The sequence below is a fragment of the Falco peregrinus genome, chromosome 8 (assembly GCF_023634155.1).
Source record: "Falco peregrinus isolate bFalPer1 chromosome 8, bFalPer1.pri, whole genome shotgun sequence".
NCBI lineage: Eukaryota > Metazoa > Chordata > Aves > Falconiformes > Falconidae > Falco > Falco peregrinus.
In genome coordinates, this window is record NC_073728.1 from 38,949,733 (window position 1) to 38,974,725 (window position 24,993).

Consider the following 24,993-nt stretch of genomic DNA (forward strand, 5'->3'; position numbering starts at 1 on the left):
TGGGCTTTTGTTTCCCTAGTCTAAACCCACATGAATTTACTTCTTGAAAAAAATGAAGTTGTTTGTTTTAACAGTTTTCAAATAATGCAGACATCCTAGTCTGATCTGCTTGCTCTTTATTGGGCCAGATATTTACATATGCCTTAGCGTTGCATTGCTAAACCCTGTGCATTGAAGAAATGGAGATGAATAATGCAGTAGCCGCCCCCTTAGGCAGTGTAGTGGTTGATTTAGGCTGCGATGCCACAAACAACTGAAGTCTGGGCGACCCTACTTTGGACTAGATATTTATTCTTGCTGTTTTCCCCCTGTGAGTTCTAGCACCCCTGCAGATATACGGCTGAAAAATAATCTAGCAATTCAATATATATAGCTGCAGCTCATGATTTGGTTATAGAAGTGCTAGTGCTAGCAAAAAAGAGAGGGAGCACTGACGCATAGTTCAGGTAGAAAGAGATCAAACCTGTCAGCCATAGCCAAGCTTTGCACCAGCTTAAAGTGATTGTGGAACTGCAACCTTTTAGCTCCTTTCTTCAACCTGAGAGATGCATCTTACCTCTAAAGCTTTATGGAACGGCGAGGGAAGTGCAGGGCACCATGGTGTGTGTGACTTATGCCGTGAAGAGGCATGAATAATTAACGAATGGAGTAGAGTCTGGCATAGTTGGGTTGAGTGGCAATGACCTTGAGCATCCTGAAATCTGCTTTCACCAAGGCAATTAGGGACTGATTCAAAAGGCAGAGGAAGCAGCCAGGAATCAATAAGGTGTAAGACATGCCATGGCCACTGTCCTGTTTCCTCAGACCTAGATGCTTTTCCTACTGAAGTAAATAGGAACAATGTGGGAACAACTGTATTATATTCTACTTAAATTGGATGTGCACGTACGTTTGCATGATGTTCCCGCAGACAGCTGTTTTGGCTACAGCCTCTCTGGTAAAGTTTATATAGTAATTACATCATGTACTATTATTAGCTGAACATTTGAGTAATTCTAAATAGCACCTCATTTTGTTAAGTTCTTACACCAGTAAAAATTAAAGCATTTAAGCAAACTGTGGGAAGTGTGAAACCAACTTTTTCTCTGGAGTCTAAGAAAAAAACAAACCAAGTACTTTCAAGAATTGACTTTAATTGCAGCAAACAGTACACAACATAATTAGCTATCCATCATTTTGCCTTATGTTTAGCACAATGTCAAGAATTCGAAGTGGTAAAAAAGTAATGATGAAATAAAAAGGTGATGGCACACTTGGCAACTCTCACCCATCACAATTTGGTGTGGGAAGGGTCAAACATTTTACTTTTTTCTGGTGATACTGCCAACAGGTGTTGCAGTACCCTAAACTCCGGTCTCCATAAAGACAAGTTCTAGACCATTTAAAAGTATCGTTTGGATTTTCCTGCATCCTTGACTTTATCACCCTGTCATCCCCTATACTGCCTTCTCTTATGGCCACCTGCGGAGGAACTCCCCTCTGAGCTCGTGCTAAGCGCTCTGTGGGAAGGAAGACCTTCTGCATTGCCTGAACTCACACCTTGCCACGTGTATACTACACAAGGTACGCTAGAGCAGCAGGAGTCATCATGGGCCACAGGTATCACTGCTGTGTTTTTTACTGATGACTAAGTAGATCGCTGCATCAAAGCATGCGCTTTTGACAAACCTTCATTATAACAGCAGGCAAACTAACAAAAGGTAGGGGAGAGACTTGGTGAAAGAGACTGAGCACCGTTTGTCCATCTCAGGCTGCTAATATACCTTCTTACAAACAGCAACAAGTTTTAATCAGAGTGTGTCAGGGTTAATTATTACTCAGGAGGCATTTCTGTTAAAAGCAGAGTTATACCAGAAAGGTTTGTAATTGCAATATATGCAAAAGTCTAGTTCAAACAACTCTGGATGTGCACAGGGTCATCCTGACCTAGCTGACAAATGATGGGGCCTTGCAAGGAGAGAAGGTCACCTATGAGAAGAAGAAAATCTGTATCCACTTTCAGGATACACCTTACCGGGGAATAAAGACATAAAAGAGTTTCATTGTTGCTTAAATATAAGGTTGGCCATGAGAAAAAAAAAAAATGTAAGAAAAGTACCTCAGAATGGGAACAGCTTGGTTCCCCAGCTTACATCTGTACCTGTGTCTGGCTGTCACTGAAGAATAACTGCCCAGGCATCGCCCTGGGACCTGCTTCCTAAGAAGGTCCATGAGCAGGTACTCAGGTGCCCACAGCTCCGTGGACAGCTTGTGTTGTGCCCACCAAGCATTTATCTTCATCATAGGAGATAAACGGCGAGTGTGCCAAGCACAGGTTGAGCAGACTACTTCAGGAGCAACCAGCGGATGGCATTTCCCCAAGGGTGCGCTCTGGGATGACCATGGTGCTCAGCCCCTCCTGCTCCTGTGTGTGCTGTCACAGGTGACGATGCACTCCTTGAAGCTAGCAGCTTGCAGGGCCGTTTTAGAGGGGACCTGCCCAAGTGCTTCAGTTCTTTACAAGGATGAGTAGGAGTCATGGTTCCTCCTGAGCCATGTACTTTGCACCTACCTAAACTACAAAGGAGCCTCAGCAAAACTCTCCTCCCCCCTGTGTTTGTCAAAAAATCCTGTTTGCATAAGGCCTCTCCTGCAATTCAGGTGTATCTCCTCCCAGCTATCATCTAAACTGTCAGGATATACAAACAGACTGGTGATTCAGTGGTCAGTGATGGCTGCTGGCCCAGGGAAGGTAACGCTGAGCAAAGCCCCAGCATGTTTTGCAGTTGGCATTTGGAAGACAACCCCTGCCAGGGGTGATGGTGCTCTCCGTGCAGTGGCAGGGCAGCACATACTGGTGCCCAGCATCTTCTACCCCCCCCCCCCTCCCCCCCCCCCCGTTGGTCTAATCACCCATCCTGTGCCTGTTCAGGATGCTGCCTCCCACTCTAGGTCTTGGATATGCCCAGTTGTTTGGGAACTTGAAACTCAGGTGCCTACAAGTTTGATCTAAATTTATTGAACATCAGATCTTATGATCTTGCCCAAAGTCATTACAGTACATAAGAAATTCACATCTTTTCCTTTCTTGCCATTTCTATTAAAACATTTTTTCCATGTAGCTGGACATCCAAATAAGTATCAATACTCACCAGACTTAGTATATTAAAAACCAGCAGCTGTGGCATCTTTAATGTCATTGTCTGAGTTATGCTACTTTCACTGTGTTATGTGTCCTTTAAAATATTTGGTATTTTAGTGTTAAAATGAGATGTTCAAAAAGCTAACATTTTTCCAAAAGCCCCTGGCTTTTTTTGACTTTTTTTTCCTTTTTTTTCTTTTTTTTTTGGGGGGTGTGTGTGTGTGTACAGAAGGATATACAAAGAACCTTGGCAAATAATTAAACATTCTAATTTGATATAATCTTTGATTAATGAAGAAGCTGCTTTCAAATGCTCTTCTCTGGCTCTAATAATTGATCTCTAATTGTCCCATCTAAAGGTTATATATTGCCTTTCCTCATGATTGTGTCCTCCTAATGCCTTATAACTCAGATCCAGCTATTAGCAACATTCATTAATTCCTCTTGAAAATGCTGTGAACTTTCCAAATTGAAACAGTGCTTTATAAAACCAAGTTTAATTTTGTACTAGTTTTGAGTCTCTTCAGAAAACCACACCAGGAGGTGTCACAAACATGATGTGTAATTATTGAATTTAAATTATTTCAGAAGTTATGTATAAACTATTTGAGGATGTTGGACAGAGGAGGTGTAGGAGGATAGCCTAATTAAAAATAGTGGCACAGGTACTTTTTGTTCTTTTACTGCGAGTAAACAGGTGATGGATTTGCAATAAGTGCGTGATGTCTTGCAAAAACTGGAGAAGTATAGATTTTAGGATCTGGTGAAATGTTCCTGATGATAGAAAAACTCTGGGGTGTTACAGAGGAATTTTATTTGAATGTCTGACAAGCTGGGACAGCTGAACATATTTACTTAATTGCTTACCTAATTGAGAGATGAGGCTTCTTCATAGCATAATTTAACTAATTTCTGGAATACTTTAGTGAGTCAAAGTCTTTTAACCTGTTGCTTGGCAGGCTTCCTTTTATACAGCTTACAGAAAGTTGGCTAAACTTCTTCTTTTTCCCACTAGATGTTAAATTATGTGTCCCAAATGTTGGTCTGTGCCTGGTCCTTGACCACAGCTTTACAGCACCAAAGGCTTGTGATTACCCAGCACATTTTCTGCGTAGTTTGGTATTAAAAAATGCGTGAGGTACTTGCATGAGCACAGTTTTTTACAAATACATCTAATTAATACAATGTGAAAATGCTTTTATTCCTTTACTCTTGAATTTTTCAGTCTAATTTCATTAAAGTAGAATACTTACTCATGTGCTGCTTGCACCAATTTTGGCTTAATTGTTTGCAGTCTGTACAGCCCGGCTGTCTGGAGATGTTTATTACTGAGTAAATGTATTCTGGAAGGAGAGAGCCTGGCTAAATTGCTGGAAAGAAGAATTCTACGATCTGACCTTATCAAGACAGGATCCAGAAGGTTCTTATTTTTCATTTTGACTGCGGACTGTTAGCAAGGAAAAAAACAATCCAAAGAAGTTAACTAAAGTCTATCACTATAGTCATTGGTGTTGGGGGGAGGGGAGGGGAAATTAATAAAAGGGGAAAAATAAAAGCCACTATCAAACTCTTATAATCCATTCTGCAGAATTGCAGAAAAAGTGTTACATATCCTGTAACAATACAAAGCTATTTTCTTCTGGCTTTCGCAAACACAAATCTATACCACAAAAATGCTCTTGGTATTTAGGGAGCCTTTTAATATACTTTAACTATATGATAACACAGAACAAGAGTACAGCATGAAAAGTATTCAATAGCGTATTTTGAGTGATCTTTAGCAACCCTCCTGAGCATTTATGGCTTGCTAGAGGGAAATGCACTTTTCAAAGATCATGTGCAGTCCCTATGGAGACCTGTAACCTTCCTCAGAGCAATTCAGCACAAACTGATAGGTCTGATCACAGCACAAGTGAGACAGTCAGTGTAAAATGCTCTGGAAACGCTTTGAGAATACTAATGGGAGCCCTGCGACTGCTGAGTCACTGCCTGCAGCCGGGGGTTCAAGCAAAGGGTTATTGGGGAATTATAAATATCAGTAGGAAGTCAGGTATTGGCAAAAGCTTCATTTAGACCTTGGCCAGTCTGTGGTCTGATTTGCTGCATGATAAATGTTTTAGTGAATCAAACGATAAAATCTTTGGTTCGGGAAGGCTGGGAGGTTCAAATCTGGGGCCGGGGAGGGAAGCAGTCAGTGTATGGATATCAAAAGGCTCCTCTGAGTGGCACAAGAACCTGTATTTGTTCTTCTAGAAAGAGTTTGGTACTTATTTGTTGTTCCCATGGTACCTGCTGGGTTTACGAAGAGAGGCTTTCTCCTTGCCTCAGATCCCTTGCAAGAGTGATGCCAAGCAGCAGTGGCCTTAATGCAGGAGCTTGCTGGTTTTCTTGTGTTATTTGGTATTCAAATATTTTCCAGGAATTTCAGCTTTGCCAAAAAGATCCACCAGTGCTGGAATGTGTGCTGTTAACCTCCCTGTAATAGAAACTGCAGAATGAGTGTTTTACCAACAGAATGTGTATGAATATATCCCTTTCCTAAGCCACTACTGGCTCTTTATGGTGGTCCCCTCGGGTGTCACACACCACTTTGTTGCCTGTCATGATCCTTTATGTACTCCTGCTTCCTCTGCTGCTTGAAGGCCATCCAGAACAGTAGCATGCTATTTAAATCAGACATAACCTGTCTTTGCAATTACAGCTTTTGGAGGGTCCAGATCTGTGTTGTGCTTCTCAGTAATCAGTACTATGCTGTGTGGGGCACTCTTCTTTTGTAATTTTTTTTTTTTTTGATGCAACACATGTGTAGTACAAGCTCAGCTTGTTATTTTCTGACCTTTCTTTTCTTCCTTCTTCCCTCCCTGAGTCTTGTTCCAGATGGTAACTGCTGCAAGAGCTTAAAAATAAAAATGAAAGTGTGAAGTGCATTCACTTTTATGGAGCTGCAAACAGGGGGTAGGGGAAAGAGGGAAAATATACTGGGATTGTTTGTCTACCTGAGGTCAGTTAATGTCGTCAGCTATTAGTCAGCCTGCAACAGTACGAAGTGCATCATGAAAGACAAGGTACGCAAATATTTATGAAAAAAACCTGACTCTGGTGTTGTGGGGTGCCTCTCCATAAGGTCTTGTTATTATTATCTCACGGCATCTGGCCCATAGCTGGATTCTGATTTCCCCTTTCTCAAGTTCTTTGACCCCAGGCAGGAAATGTGCTACAAGTAGATGAAGAAGGTGACAATTGTCCGTCCTTTGAGAGTCTGGGCACACAGCTTGTCATTCGGGGGGTGAGCACCTGCAGAGGAAATGGTGGCTATGTAGAATGAGGCTCTACCTGACACACAAACACCTTTACCTGTCTTTGAGAGGACCTTGGAGAAAGAGTTGTTGGGAGATTTGCCATGAATTGATTCCCAAAGCACTCACATTTATTTTTAAGATGGTTATGCAACATAGCAAGCAGATGCCGTGAGAAAAGTGGATCCCAGGTCCCCCATTTTGCTTGCAGTCTCTCAAATGCCCCCTTGGCTGTCATACTACTGCTCCCTCAGGAAGGGATGACACATCCCCCCTCCTGTCCTTACATTTGGTAAAGAGGACTTGAATGTCCTTGCTGTCCAAGACAAACATCAAAACCAAATAATTTACCAGAGAAGGGTGGGTAGGGTCTTATCCTTCACAAAATATTAAGATAAACAAGAACAATAAACCATTTCTCATAGCAAGAGGCTTCTAAACCATATGTGTATGTGCATTCAGCCTGGAAACACAGGTGAGGGCATCAGAAGAACAGTCATCTTGTATTAGTAACAGCTAATCTGGAGAGAGACAAGGAAGTTTTATCTATTCAAAATGTGTTTTCTTGGTGTTGCAGCTGCCACGGAGTTATCAAAGCTGGTGGGAGCTACTTTTCATGTTTTCCTTTATGTGGAAATCACTTGATTCTGATTTCCTTATTGCCCCTCTCTGGGTATTACTATTATTAGTGCAGTGGTGGAATATTTCTCCCTAAATGTTACTGCAGAAAAGTAAATAATGTCTTATTTCTATTATTTTTTTTTCATAAAGACTCTACTTTAAGAATAGATTTTAAAGGACAAATACTATGTTTAAAGACTCAGAAAGAAATGAAAATTGTAACTGAAGAAGAGCCTGAAGAAAAACAATACTAGGAGCAGGTCACATAACAGGGAACGATCAGTATGTGTTTAAGGAGGTATGCTGAACAGTCCAAGTGGAAAAGAAAACCAGGAAAAGTGCTTCAGACAAGCAGGAAAATTTCAGGAGCCCACTTTGGCCACCCAAAAGGCAGCCAAGAATTTAGCAGGAGCTACTAATTCCCTGTTCCAAAAAGAAATGGATTTAAAACCACCCTAGATCATAGTTATAGTTAACTCTCTATCAGGTAAAGCTAAATGAACTGAGTTTTTTCAGTCTTAACCAGAAGACCAAAAGTCAGAATCACACAACCAGAGCAATCTACTACTCCAAATATGCATTCAATACCTGATATCCCCTTCAAACCACTTCAGATCTAGAGTCCGTCAGGGAGGAGAACAAGGTAAATGAAAGCAGGTGTAGGGCATCCTGATCAGACGTGGCCTGAGGTAAAAGGTGTGCTTTGCAGGCAGAGCAGAGGTGTTGGTGGGGCAGAGAGAAAACAAAAGTGGTAAGAAAGTCAGTGTAGGGAGCTCAGCAGTGAGAAGAGCAAAGGTTTTCTGGGGTTGTTTACCAAGTCATTGCTGTCAGGCCTGAGGTGAAGTGCATCGTGCCGTCAGAAGGTGCAGGTGACACGCTTTAGCAAACCAGCTGTGGGGCTGGCCTTGTAAGCACAGCCAGCTTGGCCTCTCTGAGCAGAGCTTGGCGCTGCCAGGGCAACGTGTGCTGCCTCGCCATCATGGCCTCGCTGCTCCTTTTACAACTGTAGAAGCCACAGTGTTTTCCTGCCTGAGGGTCCTCCAGGCCATCTCATCCTGGGTGAGACCTCCCCTTGTCTGTTAAACACAATCCTTTGTTTGCTGGATCATTTCACCCTCTTGACAGCACGAGTGCCCTGGGCTAGCAGTGCTAAGGCAAGCTTTCATGCCCTGGGGGACCAAGTGTCCTGGGATATCATCTGGCATGAGGTGGCTGTGCTTTGGGGCACCTTTGTTATTTGTTGTTGTCACCTGTCTTGAGAAGAAGACATATATTTTGTCAGATTAATGTATGGCAAGTTTTATTGGCTGGGGAAAAGCTCCCGGTTTCTTTCAGTCGAGGGGACAAGGCTCCCATGACAAGGGGTCAAACGTGCTCTGGTGAGACTGGGGCTGCTGGTGACTGATGGGAAATGGCTATGGCAAATGGTTAGGGTGAGGGATGAGATGCAGTGGTACGAGCATGTTCATGGATGTGTCTGGTACCACGTGGCTTAAGGTGGTTAAGCACCTCTGAATGAGATGGGAAGCTGTCAGTATGAGAAACAGGTTGGCCTGTCCATGCTGTAATTCCTTCTCTGCCCTGTGTACCCCATACAGCCCTCAGGTACAGACATGCAGAGCTTGTCTTCCCACAAAGCTGCAGTTCCTTTCCCCCCCCCCCCCTTTTTCCTTCTTTAATCTGTCTGTCAAATGTCACTCCCTTCCCATCACCCTCCTAACAGCTACTTTAAGAGGGTGATGTCAGGGCTGTCCTCTGTTGCATTTTCTGCCTTTTCTCTGCCACATCAGCCGGTGCCAGCTGGGATTTTGGGCATCTCACATGGCCTTGCTCCCTTGCACGTTGGTTTCACTGTGGCTTCTTCTCTTCCTGCTCTCTGGTTACTTTGCAGCATCACAGGAGAGAAAAAAAAAACAAACCACCACTAAACCATTACATTAGTTCTGCAGCTTAAAAAAAGTACCAAGGAGACGTGTTTGCTGACTTTTGAGCCTTGAATTTAAGGGCAAAAGCTTTTGTCTTTGTTTTGCTTTCGTTCCATCTGAAGAGTTGAAAACAGTAGCTGGGAAGGAGGGTTCAATATTCCTAATTCTCATGAAAGCCTACAAAAATATGGCCTTTGCCATATTTTCCTGCTACAATTGACAATCAAGGGTAAAATTCAAGACATTTTTTTTCAAAGGAAAAGGCAGGGGGAAAATTTTCACTCTGCTGGTCATGCAGTTTTATTTCCAGGGGCAAAGTGAAAAGCTGCAGCGTGTTTCAGCTTGGTTTGAGCTAAATAGCCAACCAAACAAGAAATAGATGTCCTTTTGGAGTGAGTTTGACATTGGATCTCGCATGCTTCAGACTCCTGCTTCCCTTGGCCCCAGTTACTGGTGGTACAAAGTTTCTTGAGCAGCAGCCCCATTGTCTTGCTGGTGGGAAGTCCAAAAAATTATTGCCAGTGCAAAACAGGATAACAATGTTGCAGGAACTGATGGATAGAGGTTAGATTTATTTTAGTTCACTATTAAGTGCTTTGTGTGGTTGTTTTGGTTTTGGTTTTTTTTTCTAGCAAGGAACATGACATATTACAACTCAAGAACGTCAAAATTATTGGTGCTTACTGAAAATGGAAATCCAGATAATAACCAAGCATTTGTGTGCAGAACACTGGGGTGGAGTTGTATCCCTAAATTACCCTATTAATCCACAGCCCTGACCCCTTTGCCCCTGTATCTCTTCTCACTGTTGTTGTTGGTTGTTGTGCTCCCCCCACCCCAAAACTTCAGTGGCTAAATAGAGGGAAACTATTTTTGTTGCTTCCAGATGACTACATTCCAGCTATGTTAGGAATGGGTGCCATTCCAACCCGAATGGAGGGGATTGGGCTAACACATGGCTGGTTTGAGATAGTTTACGGTAAAGAGAAGTATCAACTCTGTTCTTCTCTAATTTCACCTCTAATTCTCTGTCTGTTTTCCACCATGGCAAATCCACAGCCTGTGTAAATTCCCACCGCTCCTTCTGCCACGTGGCTGCGAGCATTGCTGACTCCTCACTGTTGCACTAGTGATCTGCTCCTTCACTGGAGTGAAAGAGTTTGGTTTAAAACCATTTTTGTTACAATTGTGTGTGCTCTTGTGCCTGTGTAGGAGAAGGGTGCTGCCTTAATTTAATCAGAGCTTTACATTTTTGCCATGTTGACAAGGGATAAATAAATAAATAAAAATATATATACACCTGTTTTTTGGTTAACTCTCAGAGGTCGTGTGTTTGGCTGCGGTGCAGGTCAGAGTCTGGGGAAGCAAGCATGTGACTGTGGCTGTTTCTTCATGCAACGCTGAGCGTTTGCACAAGAATTTCATCATCCTCTTTCAGGAATGGCTGCCAACTGCCGGGTGACGTGGTTTCACTGTGGAGGGGAAAAGATGAGTCTGATATGTAAAATTACTTTTAACACCGTAACACTTCTTGACACGAAGGTCAATATGTGCCTAAATTACTCTAAGTAACCGAGTTTATTATAATTCCTCTCTGTCGCATTCCCTTGCTGCAGCTTGTGGCAGTGTGCTGTGTAACATATTTAATTATACAGTTGTGTGTGCTGCTGTGTGTCTGTTGTCGGGTATGCTATGAATATTTAGATTTTTCCTTCTCTGCGGTTCTGTAATTTAAACAAATTCACTGAAGTGTATTTAACCTGAAGAAGTCTAGAATGTGTGTTGCTCTGGGCTGTGCTTTTTTAGGAACTTCCTTCTGCAAAACTGTATTCACAAAAGCAATTTCCTTCGTGTAATAGATGAGAAGGAGAATCAGCTCTTACGCTCTGTGCATTTCTGTAGCGTTTCTTTGGGGTTTAAAACAACTTCAATTTGCAGTGCCATTGGTGCTTTCAGGGGGTGTATTTTGGCAGCGTGGACCTATACTGCACAGCTGCATGCTTAGATGTGTGCACACCCCCAGTTTTTCTTCCAAAGGGTTCATTTGGGTGCTAACCTGGAAGTGTCAAAGGTCTGTGGGCTGAGCTGTGTTTAGCAACCTGGTAAACAGCTATTGGAGGGCAGAAAGTGCAGGACATGCTGTTTGCATGATAAACTCTTTTTCTCTGAGGATATCGATACAACTTTTTAAGTAGGGATTCATTGTATGCCTGTCAGCACTATGCTGGGTAGAAAGACTGTGAGTAACATCTTGGAATACTTAAACAAAATGTTTAAGGGGGGCAAGGGGACTTTACAGTTCTTTTGATAAAGACATGAAGATACAGTTGTAGACAGAGGGTAGATCTCTAAAAGTGTCATAAGGTAGATCTAAAAATAGGACCAATTATCATTCTTATAATTAAGCCTAATGGACCTTCCTGTGTAAGTTTGATAAGATGTCTTGCTAATATTCACACTCTTTTTTTTTCTTTTCTATTTAGTCAGTAAATTATGCATAAAGGACAAAACAGAAATAATTACCCAGACATTCGCGTCACTTGTGTCTGACTAATTCTCATCCATTGTCTTTTATAGTTGTAAAATGGGAGATGAAGTAGCGGAACTAATATCTGTGCTGATAAAATATGTAATAAGGACTGTTTTCTTAAATTAAGTTGCATGTGCTCTTTTGGAAAATGAAAGATTGCCAACGGTCATTGGTGAGTTCTTTAAATTGAATCAGTATGCAGTACAGGCAAATTCTGTTGAAAAGTCAGAAGAGCAAAGAGTAAAAAAAATTCAATAAATAATATGCTGACTTCATGTCATCTATATGTTTTAAGTCAAAAACTGTAATAAAGTTTCAAGGAAAGGAAGAAGAAAACACCTGAATTATTTTTTCTACGTAGGTGGTGGAGGCAAGTTGTTTCTCTTCAAATATTGATTACTTTAACTCGATGTTGTATGAAAAAAAAAACTGATAAGGAATAACATTTATCAAAGTGGGAATTACATTTGGCACTGATGTGTCTGAATTTTAATTTGAGGAAAAGGATAGAGAATGTAGTTTTTGGTTAAATTAAGTTAATTGCATGGAATAATGTGTGTCGTTCTTATACTAATGTATTTGCTCTACATGTAGAAAACAACAAATGACTTGTGAACTATTCTAAATGATTGCATGGGACTTTATTCTGCAGCAATTAGAAAATGTAATACTGTCACTCAGAGTAAAAAGAAAAAAATAATTCAACCAGTTCTGGGATTCCTCTCTATGAAACCTAATTCCCATTCAAAGGACAAAAGTACTTTCTTATTCTGGTCTTAGATTTGGATCTTTGGGATTTCATTCCTCAATAGGATTTTGATTGATTTTATTTTAGTAGTTCTATCTTATTTCATAATGTTTGTATTAAATCAGATACCTCTGAGCACTTAATCATTTTTAGCTTTTAGATTTTTCTATTTGATCTCATATTTGCTGTCAAAATTTAATATAAATAAGAATCACAATAAACGCAAGTCATTGATCAGATGCAGCAAAGTACAGCAGTGACAGGAAACCAAAAGGCTGATCCAGAAATCTTTCTCTGTAATAGAGACACCTATTGACTTCAGTGAGTTTTGGGTCAGGCCTCAAATGGAAACAAAACCCACCTATGCTTTCCAGACAGGTCAGCAGATGACCTGGAATATGATAACCATTAATCCACTGTAATAACTGTGTTTCCTTACTGAAAAATGGTGACTAGTAAGACAAATGGTAGGATGCTGTGCTGTGTTCACGTGGTGTAAAGCAGAGAACCTACAGACCAGACGAGGGGGATTTGGTGTATAAAATCAAACTGTTCTTCAAGCACCCTTATCATCCATCTCCTGATCAGCAAATTCACCTTTAATTTATGGTATTGCCTGTGTGGGTCCCAGGAGATAAACACTAGAGGCTCCCAAACGTTCCTCATAGGCTGTATCTAGGAGAGGACGTAGGTGACAGCAATACCAACCCTGCACAGTCCCCATCCTAGGGACCTGGGGAGCTGAGCATCACTGAAAAAATATCCCTAGCTCAAGTGAGTCATGTTTAGAGAGATTAAAAGGCTCTTTCCCTTAATTCAGGATCTATGTCATTGGGGAGCAAAAGAAAAAAAAAAAATTAAATCCAATCATTAACTTGAGTGGCAAGGAGACTATAGAAAAGACTACACAGACTACTGTGGAGTCCTTTATCTGGATCAAGACACCAGGGAGACCCGATTCCTAGCCCCTTCTCCAAGGATGGTTTCCATAAATTGCTTTAAATACTCATTATTTAAAACAGAGGACTAGATTTTTGTGAGTGGACGTGCTTTGATAACAGTATGGGATCCAGACAGCCATGCTAGTGTTATAAATCAATGAAATAAGCCTTTGCAAACAAAGAGCAGTTTTACTTTCCAAGAGCTGATCCTAGTATTGCTTGAAAATAAACCCTGATTTACCAAATCAGCCCACAGGTTCTTAACTTTTGTAATTTGGAGAAGTGAAATTTAAGTTACCCTCCAGTGTCTTTAGGTTATAACGAGGTGCCTGTATTAGTGATGGCCATGGTGTCCATGAACCTAGCTTGTTTTTGTGGATGTTTAACATCTACTGGAGGAAATGGAAATCTCTAGACCATCCTCCCTCATGTCTGCTGAATAAGGTCCAGAAGGTCAATACTCTTCTCACCTGCCGGAGAGCACATGTGTTGTTACCAACACTGCAGCAGGGGAGCTGGCAAAGAAGAGCTCTTGATCTGCTCTTCAGCTGTGGAGGTGCTGAGAAGTGGTTCTTGGGGAACAGCGAGCCTGCTCTCACCTTCTGCAGGGCTTTCAGTGGGGTGGCAGCTCTTCGGGAGGTGGCTGGTTGGGGGTATTGAATCCAGCCAGCTCAGCCACTTCAGCATCATGTGCAGCTCCTTGCCTAGGTGTAGCCCTCTGCCTCCTAACCTTGAAAAGGACTCTGAGAACCAAGATGATCAAACAACTTTTTTTCAGCCATTTTTACCATTTTCTTTTTTACCAGCTAAGGGTTCATTAGGATGAATGAGTGGGAATGATAAATTTGGTGACAATAAGGAGGTGTGAACAATCTGTGTGGAGACAGCACAAAACCTGGGTATCTCCAATACCTCCCAGGAGAGGGTGAATGTTAGCTAAATGAAAACTGCTGTCTTAAAGAGCTCTGCTGTTTTAGGGGTTTTTTGTTTGTTTGTTTTGTTTTTGTTTTTTCTTTTTTAACTCTGCATGCTGGTGGGAGAGGAAAAATTGCTACTGTGTAAGGTATCAAGTCTGGAGGGGGGAAAAGATAATGTTCTTATCATAAACTAAATGATAGCAGATGAAACCAGGTAACTAGCATCATGCTGGCCATTTGGCTAGAGTATAAGCAGGTTTGGATTAATTTGCACTAATGAGGCTGTGCTGTTTAGGGGTTTATATTTAAACACTGACTGTTGTCCTTCCCATATGTGTTGACAAAGTTCTTCTGGATGGTGTTCAGGGGCTGGCACAAACATTTGATAAAATACCTCATATGCATTTATGTATTTGTAGTGAAAAGAATCAAGAGAAATGTATCATTGGGGATCTAATTAAAAAAAAAAAAATCTATAATTTTGAATATACCATCCCACTGAGTCTCAGAAGCCCAAGCTAGGTTAAGTGACAGTGAATGTAATGCTCAGCTGACTGCAATCCATATCATTGTCTGTTGTTCTTTCTATCCACAGCTTGTAGCCGGATAACTGAATAGTTTATTATTGGTTTTAAGGAAAGGGAGCTGGTACTTGTGGAGGATATGTATTTATAAAATTTTCTTCCTCAAACAGAGAGAAAAAGCTATATTTTCTGGTGGCTTTATGTTGCATATTAAGTGCTAATCTGTCCTATTTCAGCATATCCCCTAGAGTTTTTTTGCTGCACTAAAAACTCTTGGGGATGTTAAAAGGTCAGAGAATATTGTGTGGTCTGACACTGCAGTTCCCTAAACTGGGGCAACCACCAAGCACCTCAGCGAGCCCCTCAACTGCCTTCTGCAACAGAGCGCAGCAGGGAGCACCGGCAAAGTTTTGCCCTGAAGTACAGAGTCCATGTCATAAATTGTCTTTGCCAATAGATCTGTAAAGCCAAGCGCACAAATGCCATCTTGAACATAATGGTGTCAGGGTGCCTCTGAGCGCTGCCATTACAGAACCATTTTTCTTATCAAAATCAATGAGCTTGTAAATTTTGCATTTCCAGTTTTGGATATTTTGTTAGAAACTATGGTCTGCCACGTCTGCAGCTTGACTTGAGCTCCTCTCCTTCCCTAGGACCAATGGAGCTAAACCACCAGGATGAAAATATTAATTCAAGGTCCTGGTCTTGAAAGCTACATTTCTAACAATACCTTTGTCTGCCATCTGTCCCCCGCCTGCTCTGCCCTCATTTGTGAGCGTGGCTGTGCACAAACACCCCCTCCTATTTTTAAGGCAGGAAAGCGGAAAGAGGCTGAACATTGCACAGCCTGGCAACAACGCCAGCGTAGCTGTGCACCTGCTATTTTTAGGAGCACAGGCTGCAGAAACAATAATGCTGCCTCTGGCCCTAAGATCTCAAAATTGTGAATGACACTTCAGCATCTGTAACTGCTGTCGCTCTGGTGGGAGAATTTAGAAGCTGCTGATAGAGCTTAAAAAGGGAAGAGCATTGGATGGGGGTGAGGAGGGGAAGCCTTTGGGGCTACAGCAATATGTTGCCTTAGAAATACTTGAATTGATCAGTTTTACTATTCCATTCAAATACTTTTAAAAAGCTTTAAATCAAGTGAGTTTGGGTCTTGAATGCTGCAGCTTCAGTGGCTGTTTATTGCGGCTTGTGGATGTGCGTACTGCAGAAGCTAAACTGTGGTGTTTTCATTTTAAGGTGAAACTGCATGACCTGAAAATGGATCCATGTTCTTCTGTGTTACCAGCAACTGTTTTAGAGCAAATTGCCTTGCGGCTGGGCTGCAGTCCCACAGACAAGAAACTTGCTTTCCGCTTAGATGAAGAAGATGAATTAAAGCATCTTCGTGAATGTTTCTGTATCCCCAAAGTCAAGGATCTGCCTCCAAGTGAGAATTATAATTATAGTGCGGGGGCAAGGGTGGGGCTTCAGATCTTCTGCATGTGTTTATCACAAATCTTTGGAAATCATTGTCACTTATGAGATAATTGAGCAATTGCAGTCATATCCGAGCACAGTATGTCCCGGGTGTTGCTAAATCAATCCATCAACTTATTCTAGCACCAAAAGCTTTATGCTTTCATTCCCATCCTGAATAAAATGCTAGGATACAGTACTTACACGGTGCTTATGCTGTCAGTCAGCTGCTTTGAACAATATAGTGACTGATTGAAAATTATAGGCAGAAGCATTTCTATCTAATGGTTTGAAAAGGCAATGTCGCTTACAATAGTTCAGAGCAGTTGCTTCCTTGGTATAATATAGTTTGGTATTATCTATCTAGTTACAATTATTTTAGTTAATGAAAGAGACGGTACATATATTATATTAACATTTATGCTTTACTGCTGGTGGAAGAGATTATTTTCTTCCTGAGGCCAAATGGAAGACTGTGCTTTAGAACAAATAATTGATCTGAGCAAATAATTCATAATGAAACCTTTTATTTGAAGATCTTTCCTACTTTCCTCATGAATTGCCTACAAATAGATAAGTGCACATGGCTTCCATGTAGCCATGCAAAATGGTTCTCAATTTTATTTTTTTTTTGTGTCTGATTCCTGGTCCGTGGGTTGTTTTAAGGAGTCTGTGGCATGCCTGGGCATGGAGAGGACAGGGTGCTGCAGAGGCTGGAATCATGTGAGGGGGAAGCTGGTGAGCTGAGAGGGAAATACTTGCTTTGGGTTAGCACTGCCAGCCCAATGGAAGTACAAAACATTTCCATGACACTTTTTTGTACTCGCCACTGCTGCTGTATCTGGCCAAAATCATGCAGGGAAATCTTGTGGGAGCACCCACATATGGAAGCAGAGTGGTCTCTTCTCCTGCTTTCTCCTGGGCTCTTCTCCTGCTTTCCAAGCCCTGTCTGGGTTTATTTTCAGCTCATGTGTCAAATGCATAGGGAGCAAAATCTGTGCCTGCTCTATGGGCCCTGGTCATCACATGCTGGGAGCTGAAGAAATGGCCTATATATTCCTTATGGTGAACATATATAGGTATAGTCACACTTCTTTTCTGCTCTGGCAGAAAGCATCTATTAGAGAAAAAAAATCATAGACATTTATTGCAAAATATATTACCTTTCCAATAAATAAAATTTTCTGCAGATTTTTTTTTCTGAAAAAAAGTAGTACTGATGATACATGAGAAATTACAGGTACGTTCACCAAATCATGTCCAGTAGGAATCCGTGATAGCAAATGGTATCAGTTGTCTGGATTCCTGGACATCTTTGTATTCAACTATCTTTGCATTCATTATCTTCCTGCTGAGCAGTGATGAATGTTGGGAATGCATTCCGCTCCTGCCCTTAGGACACGAGGATGATAAATCTTCTTTCTCTATGCACTGGTGGTATTGGCTTATCTCTCCCCACATTTAAATCTTTGAGCTTTGCTATTTATATTATTCAGAGCAGAACTGGATACTTTACAAATATTTAAACTGGGTGCTTCCTCCACATGGAGGAGGTGTTAGCCCATCTGCCAAGAAGTAATATTCCCCCAGCCCCGGTTGCTTCAGAGGGTTCCCTAAGCCCCACCTGTTTGTTTGGGTATGACTATTTTGTACTCAAAGCCACTTCAGCTTCCACCATGCGGCTGCAAAATGTCTCTCTAAAGCTGGAAAGATGCTGGAAGGCAGCTTACATGGCCATTACGCTGCTGCCCTTAATCTGGCTGTACTATGGAAATCCAGCTCCAGTAGGGCACCTGGCTGCAGCTGTGCCTTCCACTGCAGTGTCAGACGTCTCAGGAGTATGAAAGGTCATTTTTCAGTTCAATGCCACAGCAGCTTCAGATTAAAGAATCTTTTGAGAAGGACAGAAGAGTTTTGATACCCCTGTGACAGTTTTCATTGCTTCCTTTCCAACCTCCATTATTGTTTGTTTCGTCACTTACCATAATATTTAGACCTAGAGGCAGCTGATGTGTGTGTTGGTTTTTATCTTTTGTTCTTCCCCCCACCCCCTGTGGTTACTATAATATGTAGTCCTGAGAGTGTGGATATATATGTTTTAGTGAAGATAACCAGCCTACAAAGTAGTACCAGTTGAACAGCGCACAGAACCCATCATTCCTATGTTCCCAAATTGAGGTTTTTTCCCCTCTTCTTTTCCCCCGTCTCTCTTTTCTGTTCTTCAGCTGTCATCAGGAACAGCTTCCCTGCTGAAAAACAACAGGGGTGTAAATATATATATATATTTACATTGTGTGCCTATACCATAGAGACAGATCTCCCCTGACATTTATCTGAGACAGGAGTGGATCCTAGATAACATGCTTCTGAAGATAAATGTCATTACAGATATTAGTCATCAAACAGTCTTTATATATTTACATAAAACTTTACAATGAGGTTTTAAAAGGAAGCCTTACAAGAAGCAGATGAGAACATTCATAGGAGACAACTGTAAGATGATGTACGTAAAAAATATTTAGAGAGTCATTATAATAGTTTAATTTAGTTATCAATTTATAATCAATGCCACAGCTGTTTATTTGTTATATCAATCACATGGAAACCACTAGCAGATTAACTCCCTGGCAAATCTTTGAGGTTTTCAAGTGCAAGCGTGAGGGATGAGGCTCAGGTGAGCAAATAGGAGAAGATGCCAGCAGGAGATTTAGAGGAATGTTTGGATCTCCTGACTTTTCTCTGAGTTGATAGCGGTCCCTGTAATGCTTTTTCATGCACTGTGGGGAGGCGGTTGGGATGGCTGGGTTGCAGTTGGCCCTCGGGCACCAGATCACTAATCTGATTAAGACTGTGGCTTGTGTTTCATCTTATAAAGGAACAGAGCATCACTGGGGTTTCTTGGGAATAAAAAGATGTCCCAGAGAGAAAGTGTGGAGCTATAATTCCCTGAGGAGATGCTTAAAGGTAGTGGTTAATCATATAAATCTGGCTTTTTGTTTAGAGGGCTTGGGAGACGTGTGTGGGAAGGTGTAAGAAAGGTGACCTTCCATCCTTCAACAAGGGGTAGGACTCAGATATGTGCAAGCAGATTTAGTCTTTCCTTTCTGGTTAATAAAGTCACTGTGTTTTTCCCTCGTGTTTGAACTGAACATTTCTGTAAATAAACTTGCTCTTTTTTTGATCTTTAAAAGGTATAGAATATGTTTCTAATGTAGATGAATGGGTATATTTAGTATGCAAATAAAATGTACATTGTTAGATCTGACCAGTTTGCATGAATCTAAGTAGGTTTGAGAATAGTTTAGAAAGTTTCTAATTGATCTTAATGTGTTGGGTTTTTTTCCAGGCTATTCTAAGGACACATTTCAATAATTAACTTCTGGGATTTTTTTGCATCAGCCTTTATTTCATCAGTTGTGCTTATTTCTTATTTGAATATTTCAGTATGTATTGCATGTCAGCCACAGCTCCTGCAGAAATAAAAAGGGCCTTCGCTGTGAGAAATGAGGGTAGATTAATTTGTGGAAAGGCATATACTAGTCTTAAGAAAGCAAATGTTTTACTGTAAAGAATATCACAGTGATCAAGGAAATGCTGGAGCACAATGGTGTGTTAAGTCAGAAGAAGTTGTTAAATGACAAAGGTGCTGCAAAAAACAAGCCTAGATTGGGAAGCAAAAAGTGGTCCAAAATGAATCCTTTAATGATGTCAGAGAGGGGGAAGTAAATGACTTTTTGTGAAAAGGAAATGAATACAGTCCAATAGAGGTGGTAACATGACCAAAAAAAAAACCCCAAACCAACAAAACTATTCAAAGTAACAGGCTTAAAAGTAGAAAAATACACTTTATTGAAGAGGTAATGCTATCTCTCTCCAACCCAAGAGGTGTTTCTATTCAGAAAGGGCTGTGTGCAAGAAAAGCTAACTTGCTTGTGATTCCTTACCTTTTTTAATGTTTGATTGGAGTGTAAAGAGTATTAATGAGACTGAGCTCCAAATTCTTGAGCAAAGATCCTTCTCTATTCTGAATGAGATAGTATTATTGTGTTTCTTGATAAGAAAAAAACCTGTTAATAGAATCAATTTAGGAGCATGGATAATATTTATGCCTCTCTGTTTTCATTTAAATTAGAACAGACAAAAACCAGACCTAGTATCTGTAAAACAGATTAGGCTGAAATTGCCCTCTGACAGGCTTTTTTTAAAAAAGCTTCTAAAGCTTTAATTAAGAAATTACCTAAGTTGTCTATACTTCTGAAAAATGTGCTTCTGGTGAAGTTCAATGAAGTTGGTAATTGTTAGTGCAAAAGGTAGTAAGAGACCTTTTCTAGGCATCTAATCTGTTTTTCTACACTACAGCCCTAACGTAAAATTTTCAGAACAGAAAAGCAATCTTATTGTTTCGAACAAGTATCTTAACATATTCATTCATTTAGTCTTTCTTCTGAGGTTTATTGACTATGTTTACCAAAAATAAATGTAATGTTAGCTTTTGGGGTATTGTAATTATAGGTATAGATGAATGCAAATTACTTACTACTTCTGGAAGGTCACCATCACTTGTCCCTCCAAGAATCTCTAACATGAGAAATAACAGAAAAATGCAGCGTTTGGATTGATAGATGATGACATGGGGTAATTAGATTGTTCAGAACCTCACTAGAGCTATTTATAAATTTCTACCGCCTTGCTTTTCTTCTAATCATCGAAAGGATTTGTCAACATAGAATGCCTCCTCAGATGATGATGATGATAACATGAAGTGCAGCCCACAATATATACTGACAAGACAAGAACTTTGGAGACTGCCTTAAAATATTCTGTGCAGTGACTACATTTTTCTGAATAGCGATTTAACCATGCGGGGAGAACTTACATGAAGGACACAGATTTACCTAGTCTTGACTTTTATTAAATGCATGATTCAAGTAGTTTCACGACTCAGGGTAGGAATATATTGATGGTGGAAGAAAAGTAGATAGCCTGGTCAGGAAACCGCTGCCTATTCACTCACCCTTGGTTACAGACCTGACAAAATTGCTGCCAGCGGCTGCTTCCCACACACCCCAGAGACCTAGGGATTTAACGCTGCATGAACTCATGTTAGGTCCAGAATAGGTACAGATGGACTCAGCCAAAAATTACAAGAGTGAGGGGAATAACTGCTTGCAAACTGCCCAGTTTTCCTCCTCCTTGGATCTCTTTGCAGGGTTGCCTGAGGGGTGTCCCGGGAGGAAAGTCAAGGCGCACTACTTCTGTTGGCATGTGGGGAGCACGATGTCCCAGGGAGATGCAGAATGGGCAGAGCTGCGGGTGGTAGCACACGTGTGTGTGTGTACACAAGTGCTGTCCCCCCTGTGCTCACTCCCATGTGTGCGGTGTCTCTGTGGTTTCCTTCTGCAGCTGATCTGAGCCTGGTGAACGGAGAGGAGAGCTGTATATACTTTGCTGGGAATTCTCTCGGGCTCCAGCCAAGAAAAGTTAAAACTTACTTGGATGAAGAACTGGATAAGTGGGCTCGAACGTGAGTATGACACAGGGTATGCGAGATGCTTTATTTTTGATGCTTTATTATGCACTTTGCTTTATTATTATGCACTTTGCTTTATTTCAAGATCTGCCTTGGAAATGCTTGAATAGAAGAACAGTGTGTTAAAACCACTACAGCCCAGGAGTAAAACATGTTCCGTGTTTCCCTAGCACTATTTATATCTCCTTTAAAGGTATGAGCAGTGAAACAAGCAAAGAGAAACTTCCAGCTGTGCTACCCTGTGCTGTGCATGGTGGCTCTGCTTTGGCTCATCGGGACAACCCGCAGTTTCACCAGCCCCATCCAATTGCTATGTGTGTTTATACGCAAGATGCGCAATCTCGTTTAGTTACTGCTCCTTGCTGGTAAACGTGATTCAGTTTCAGATCCAGTGATTTTCTAATTAGCATTTTTAACTGCATGTGATTCACCCTGCAGGCCTTGCAATGGGCAGTTCCCCTTGAAATAGCACGGAGCGCAGGTGGTGCTGCTGCCAGCGCTGGCAGGTTTTTGGCTCCTCTTAAACCAGGTCTTTGCCTGACAAGTTCATTTTATTTAGAAAGAAGCATTCCTGTCTTAGTAGCATCCCAGTGAGGAGCTGGGAGTGGATTGCAATGAGCTCTGCTGAAGAGATCTGGTGTGAGGGAGACAGGAGGACAAAAGAGGGACGCGTTTCAGCAGTGCAGGATAGGGGCATTGTCATCATAGCAAATGGGAAACTTTAATATAGGGGAGAATCTCTGTTGTTTTTTTATTTTATTTATATATATAAACTCACTTTGTTTCCATGGAGAGTCTGTGCTTTGAGGTGTCCAACACCTGCCTGAGCAGCTGGAGCAGGGACAAGTAAGGAAAAAGATAAGTAAAAACCAGGGAGCTGATGACGGGAAAGGAAAATAACATCCAGATGAGTGAGTGAGCTGGGAGAGAGCTGAACACTTTTATAGGGTGCGGGATATGAGTGGAACAGATGTGATTTCATGGTGAGAGAGCAGAGGAAATATGGGGCGGCAGGAGGGGAAAAACTAATTCTGCTAACTGGGCAGCCTTGTTTCACTGGAAACAGTCTGGATGGAGGCTTCACAATGTAAATGTGAAAACCCTGTAGCTGCTCTTTCACTTGTTAATATATGAATGCTGTGGGTTAATAAAAATGTTTTACTGTTTCCTATTTATTGCTTGTATCCTTATAAGAGAAGAAGGCTGAGAATGAATGGGACTGAATGTGAACTTTGGGAACCACTCGTTCCTCCTGGTTATTCATTCAGCACAGCACTGCAGTTTCTCCAGTCATTTGAAAAAATTGCAACCCTGTCCATTTCTGTATGATTATCCTACTTTATCAGGGAAACAGCTGAGCTCTTTCAAAAGGTAAAAGTCAGATAGCACTCTTATCTGTTAGAGTGATGCACTGCGAGTGCAAACATATTTCAGCTCCTTCACTGTACCTTTCCACTGGTTTACTTCCAGTTTTATGTTTGTCTGTTCTACAGTGAAGGATGTTTTTGTTGTTGTTTTTCTTTTTTTTTTGTTGATTATAAAAACCTGAAAGAAAAGAATAGGCAGCATGTTTCTTCAGAAGATCAAAAATGCCTTCAGTAGGTGTATCTAAGTGAGAAATATGGCTGAACGCGATTTCAAGCCATCAGAAGAGAGGGAGCATCTAGAAAGGCTGTTTGCCAAAAATACAGCTTGGCCCCAATTACCTTACCCAGAATAAATCAGAAAGGTTTGAAAAAAGCAAAAACAAACAGAGGAAAAAACCCCCAAACAAACTCCAAAGCCTCCCCAAACTAAAATCAACAGAAACACAGAACAAAATCCTGCTGATCACAGATGTACCTAAAACAAGTGAGAAATTCAGGGTAAGGTCAAGCTACATTTGACCAGAGCAATGTTCTTGCTACAATGAGTATGCTTCAAGAAGCTGATAGGTGGGATCGGGTGCTGAGGGCTGCAAAGGACTAGGTGGTTGGAGATGCTGAAATGGGTACTTTTATTCCACTCACCAAGGTCAACTTAGTAAAATCTGGGCCAAGGTAGTAAGCTGTTGCCATCCAAAGCCTGTTTGATGCCTCGTGTGTTGGCAGCGTGGAATTTAGTCGTTGTGGGTTGGATAAATAAGTACCTTACAATCTAAGACCTGGCATGCAAATTAGGCACATCCTTCAAGTCAGCAATGATATAGATTCTGGCTTTCTTATAAATTGGTTTATTGCATTTTCTGTTTGCTGTGTCTTGGGGCTCATCTCAAATAGCTGCTACACTTGTCTGTTTAAATGGTTTTCACTACTTAAAGTTAATGGCAAGAGTGAAAAGGAAGATTGCCCAGTAGCTGTGGTCAAGGGCAGGAGAGCTCATAGCTTTAGCTCTGTGTGTTGATGGCAACTCATTAGAGTAAGGCCTGGAGAGAAAGAGGCCTTTTCATGCATTTCTTGTTGTGTTCCCTCTTATAGTGACACTGTCCCTTTTATCCCCTCTGACATTAAATGGTGAGTTATAGCTTTCTTCTCTTACATCTGCTCCCCATATACCTTTTCTGATTCTGTATTCTTTCCCTCCGACATTCCTCACTCCTCCTTTTTTTTTTTTTTAATGTTAATATATAAAGACTACAAATCCAAGCCACTGGTGTTCTTAGTATGGATTAAAAAAGAGCCTTTGAGACTCCATCTTTATTTCTGCTTTGATTTTAGCTAAATCCATGATTTATTGAATGAGGGCCAAAAAGGGACGAACAGTTGTCTCTTTAACACTTAGCCTAGAGTAACCAATAATCCACTTATTTTTGAAATCTAACAAAGTTCAAGTGACTTGTTTGGATGGAGAAAAGCCAATAGGTGCTTTGCAGTGTCTTGTTTTCCCTTCCCCTCCACCAGAGCTGTTGAAGTAATTAATGTATTTTATAGAATCATAAATGCATGTGAACATACTCAGTACAGTGGGCAATGTCTCTCGCGTCCGACTAACTCATTAAAGTGGAACTATTAAAACAGAAGGGAGGCTGCCGTAGCCAGTTGTTACGCTTTTGCAAAGGGCTGGTAGGGTGATAGGGGAGTGGAGAACCTATGGAACCCTGGAGGATTAGAGTCGTTTAGCTGGGCAAAATGAAGACTGCAAGGAAAAATGGTTGTTCTCTGGGTATACCAAGGGGAAAGCATCAAGGCAAAAAAGAGCCACTTACCTGAAGTAACATGCTGGCACAGTAAATATAAACTAGAAATTAATATATTGGGCTGGAAACAAAATATGTATATGTCCTTCCAAGCATTGAAGTGGTCTGTCAACAGGCTTCTGCTGTGAACATAACAAACAAACCCTCTAAGTCTGTGGAAGGCTTTATAACAACACCCGCAGCAGCGAAGATTATTTTCAG

At 41.2% G+C, this 24,993-nt stretch overlaps 1 protein-coding gene and 1 long non-coding RNA gene across 5 annotated transcripts in view; one reads left to right on the plus strand and one right to left on the minus strand.

Moving 5' to 3' along the window:
• Window positions 1-5,649: 5,649 nt before the first annotated feature.
• On the minus strand, window positions 5,650-7,779 carry LOC114013557 (uncharacterized). Its single transcript, XR_003556601.2, has 3 exons — window positions 7,627-7,779; window positions 6,118-6,415; window positions 5,650-6,017 (listed from the first exon to the last, which is right to left on the minus strand). It is a non-coding gene; the product is annotated as an uncharacterized LOC114013557 (long non-coding RNA).
• Window positions 7,780-11,065: 3,286 nt separating this feature from the next.
• The window catches only part of KYNU (kynureninase), a 59,921-nt gene continuing 45,993 nt past the window's right edge, over window positions 11,066-24,993 (plus strand). Inside the window, exons 1-3 of one of the 4 annotated variants that reach the window (XM_027793871.2) lie at window positions 11,066-11,202; window positions 15,869-16,058; window positions 21,491-21,611. In XM_027793871.2, coding sequence (XP_027649672.1) covers window positions 11,170-11,202; window positions 15,869-16,058; window positions 21,491-21,611 — 344 coding nt within the window. In that variant the 5' untranslated portion in view covers window positions 11,066-11,169. The other 3 variants (XM_027793873.2, XM_027793874.2, XM_027793875.2) reach the window with 3 other exon arrangements.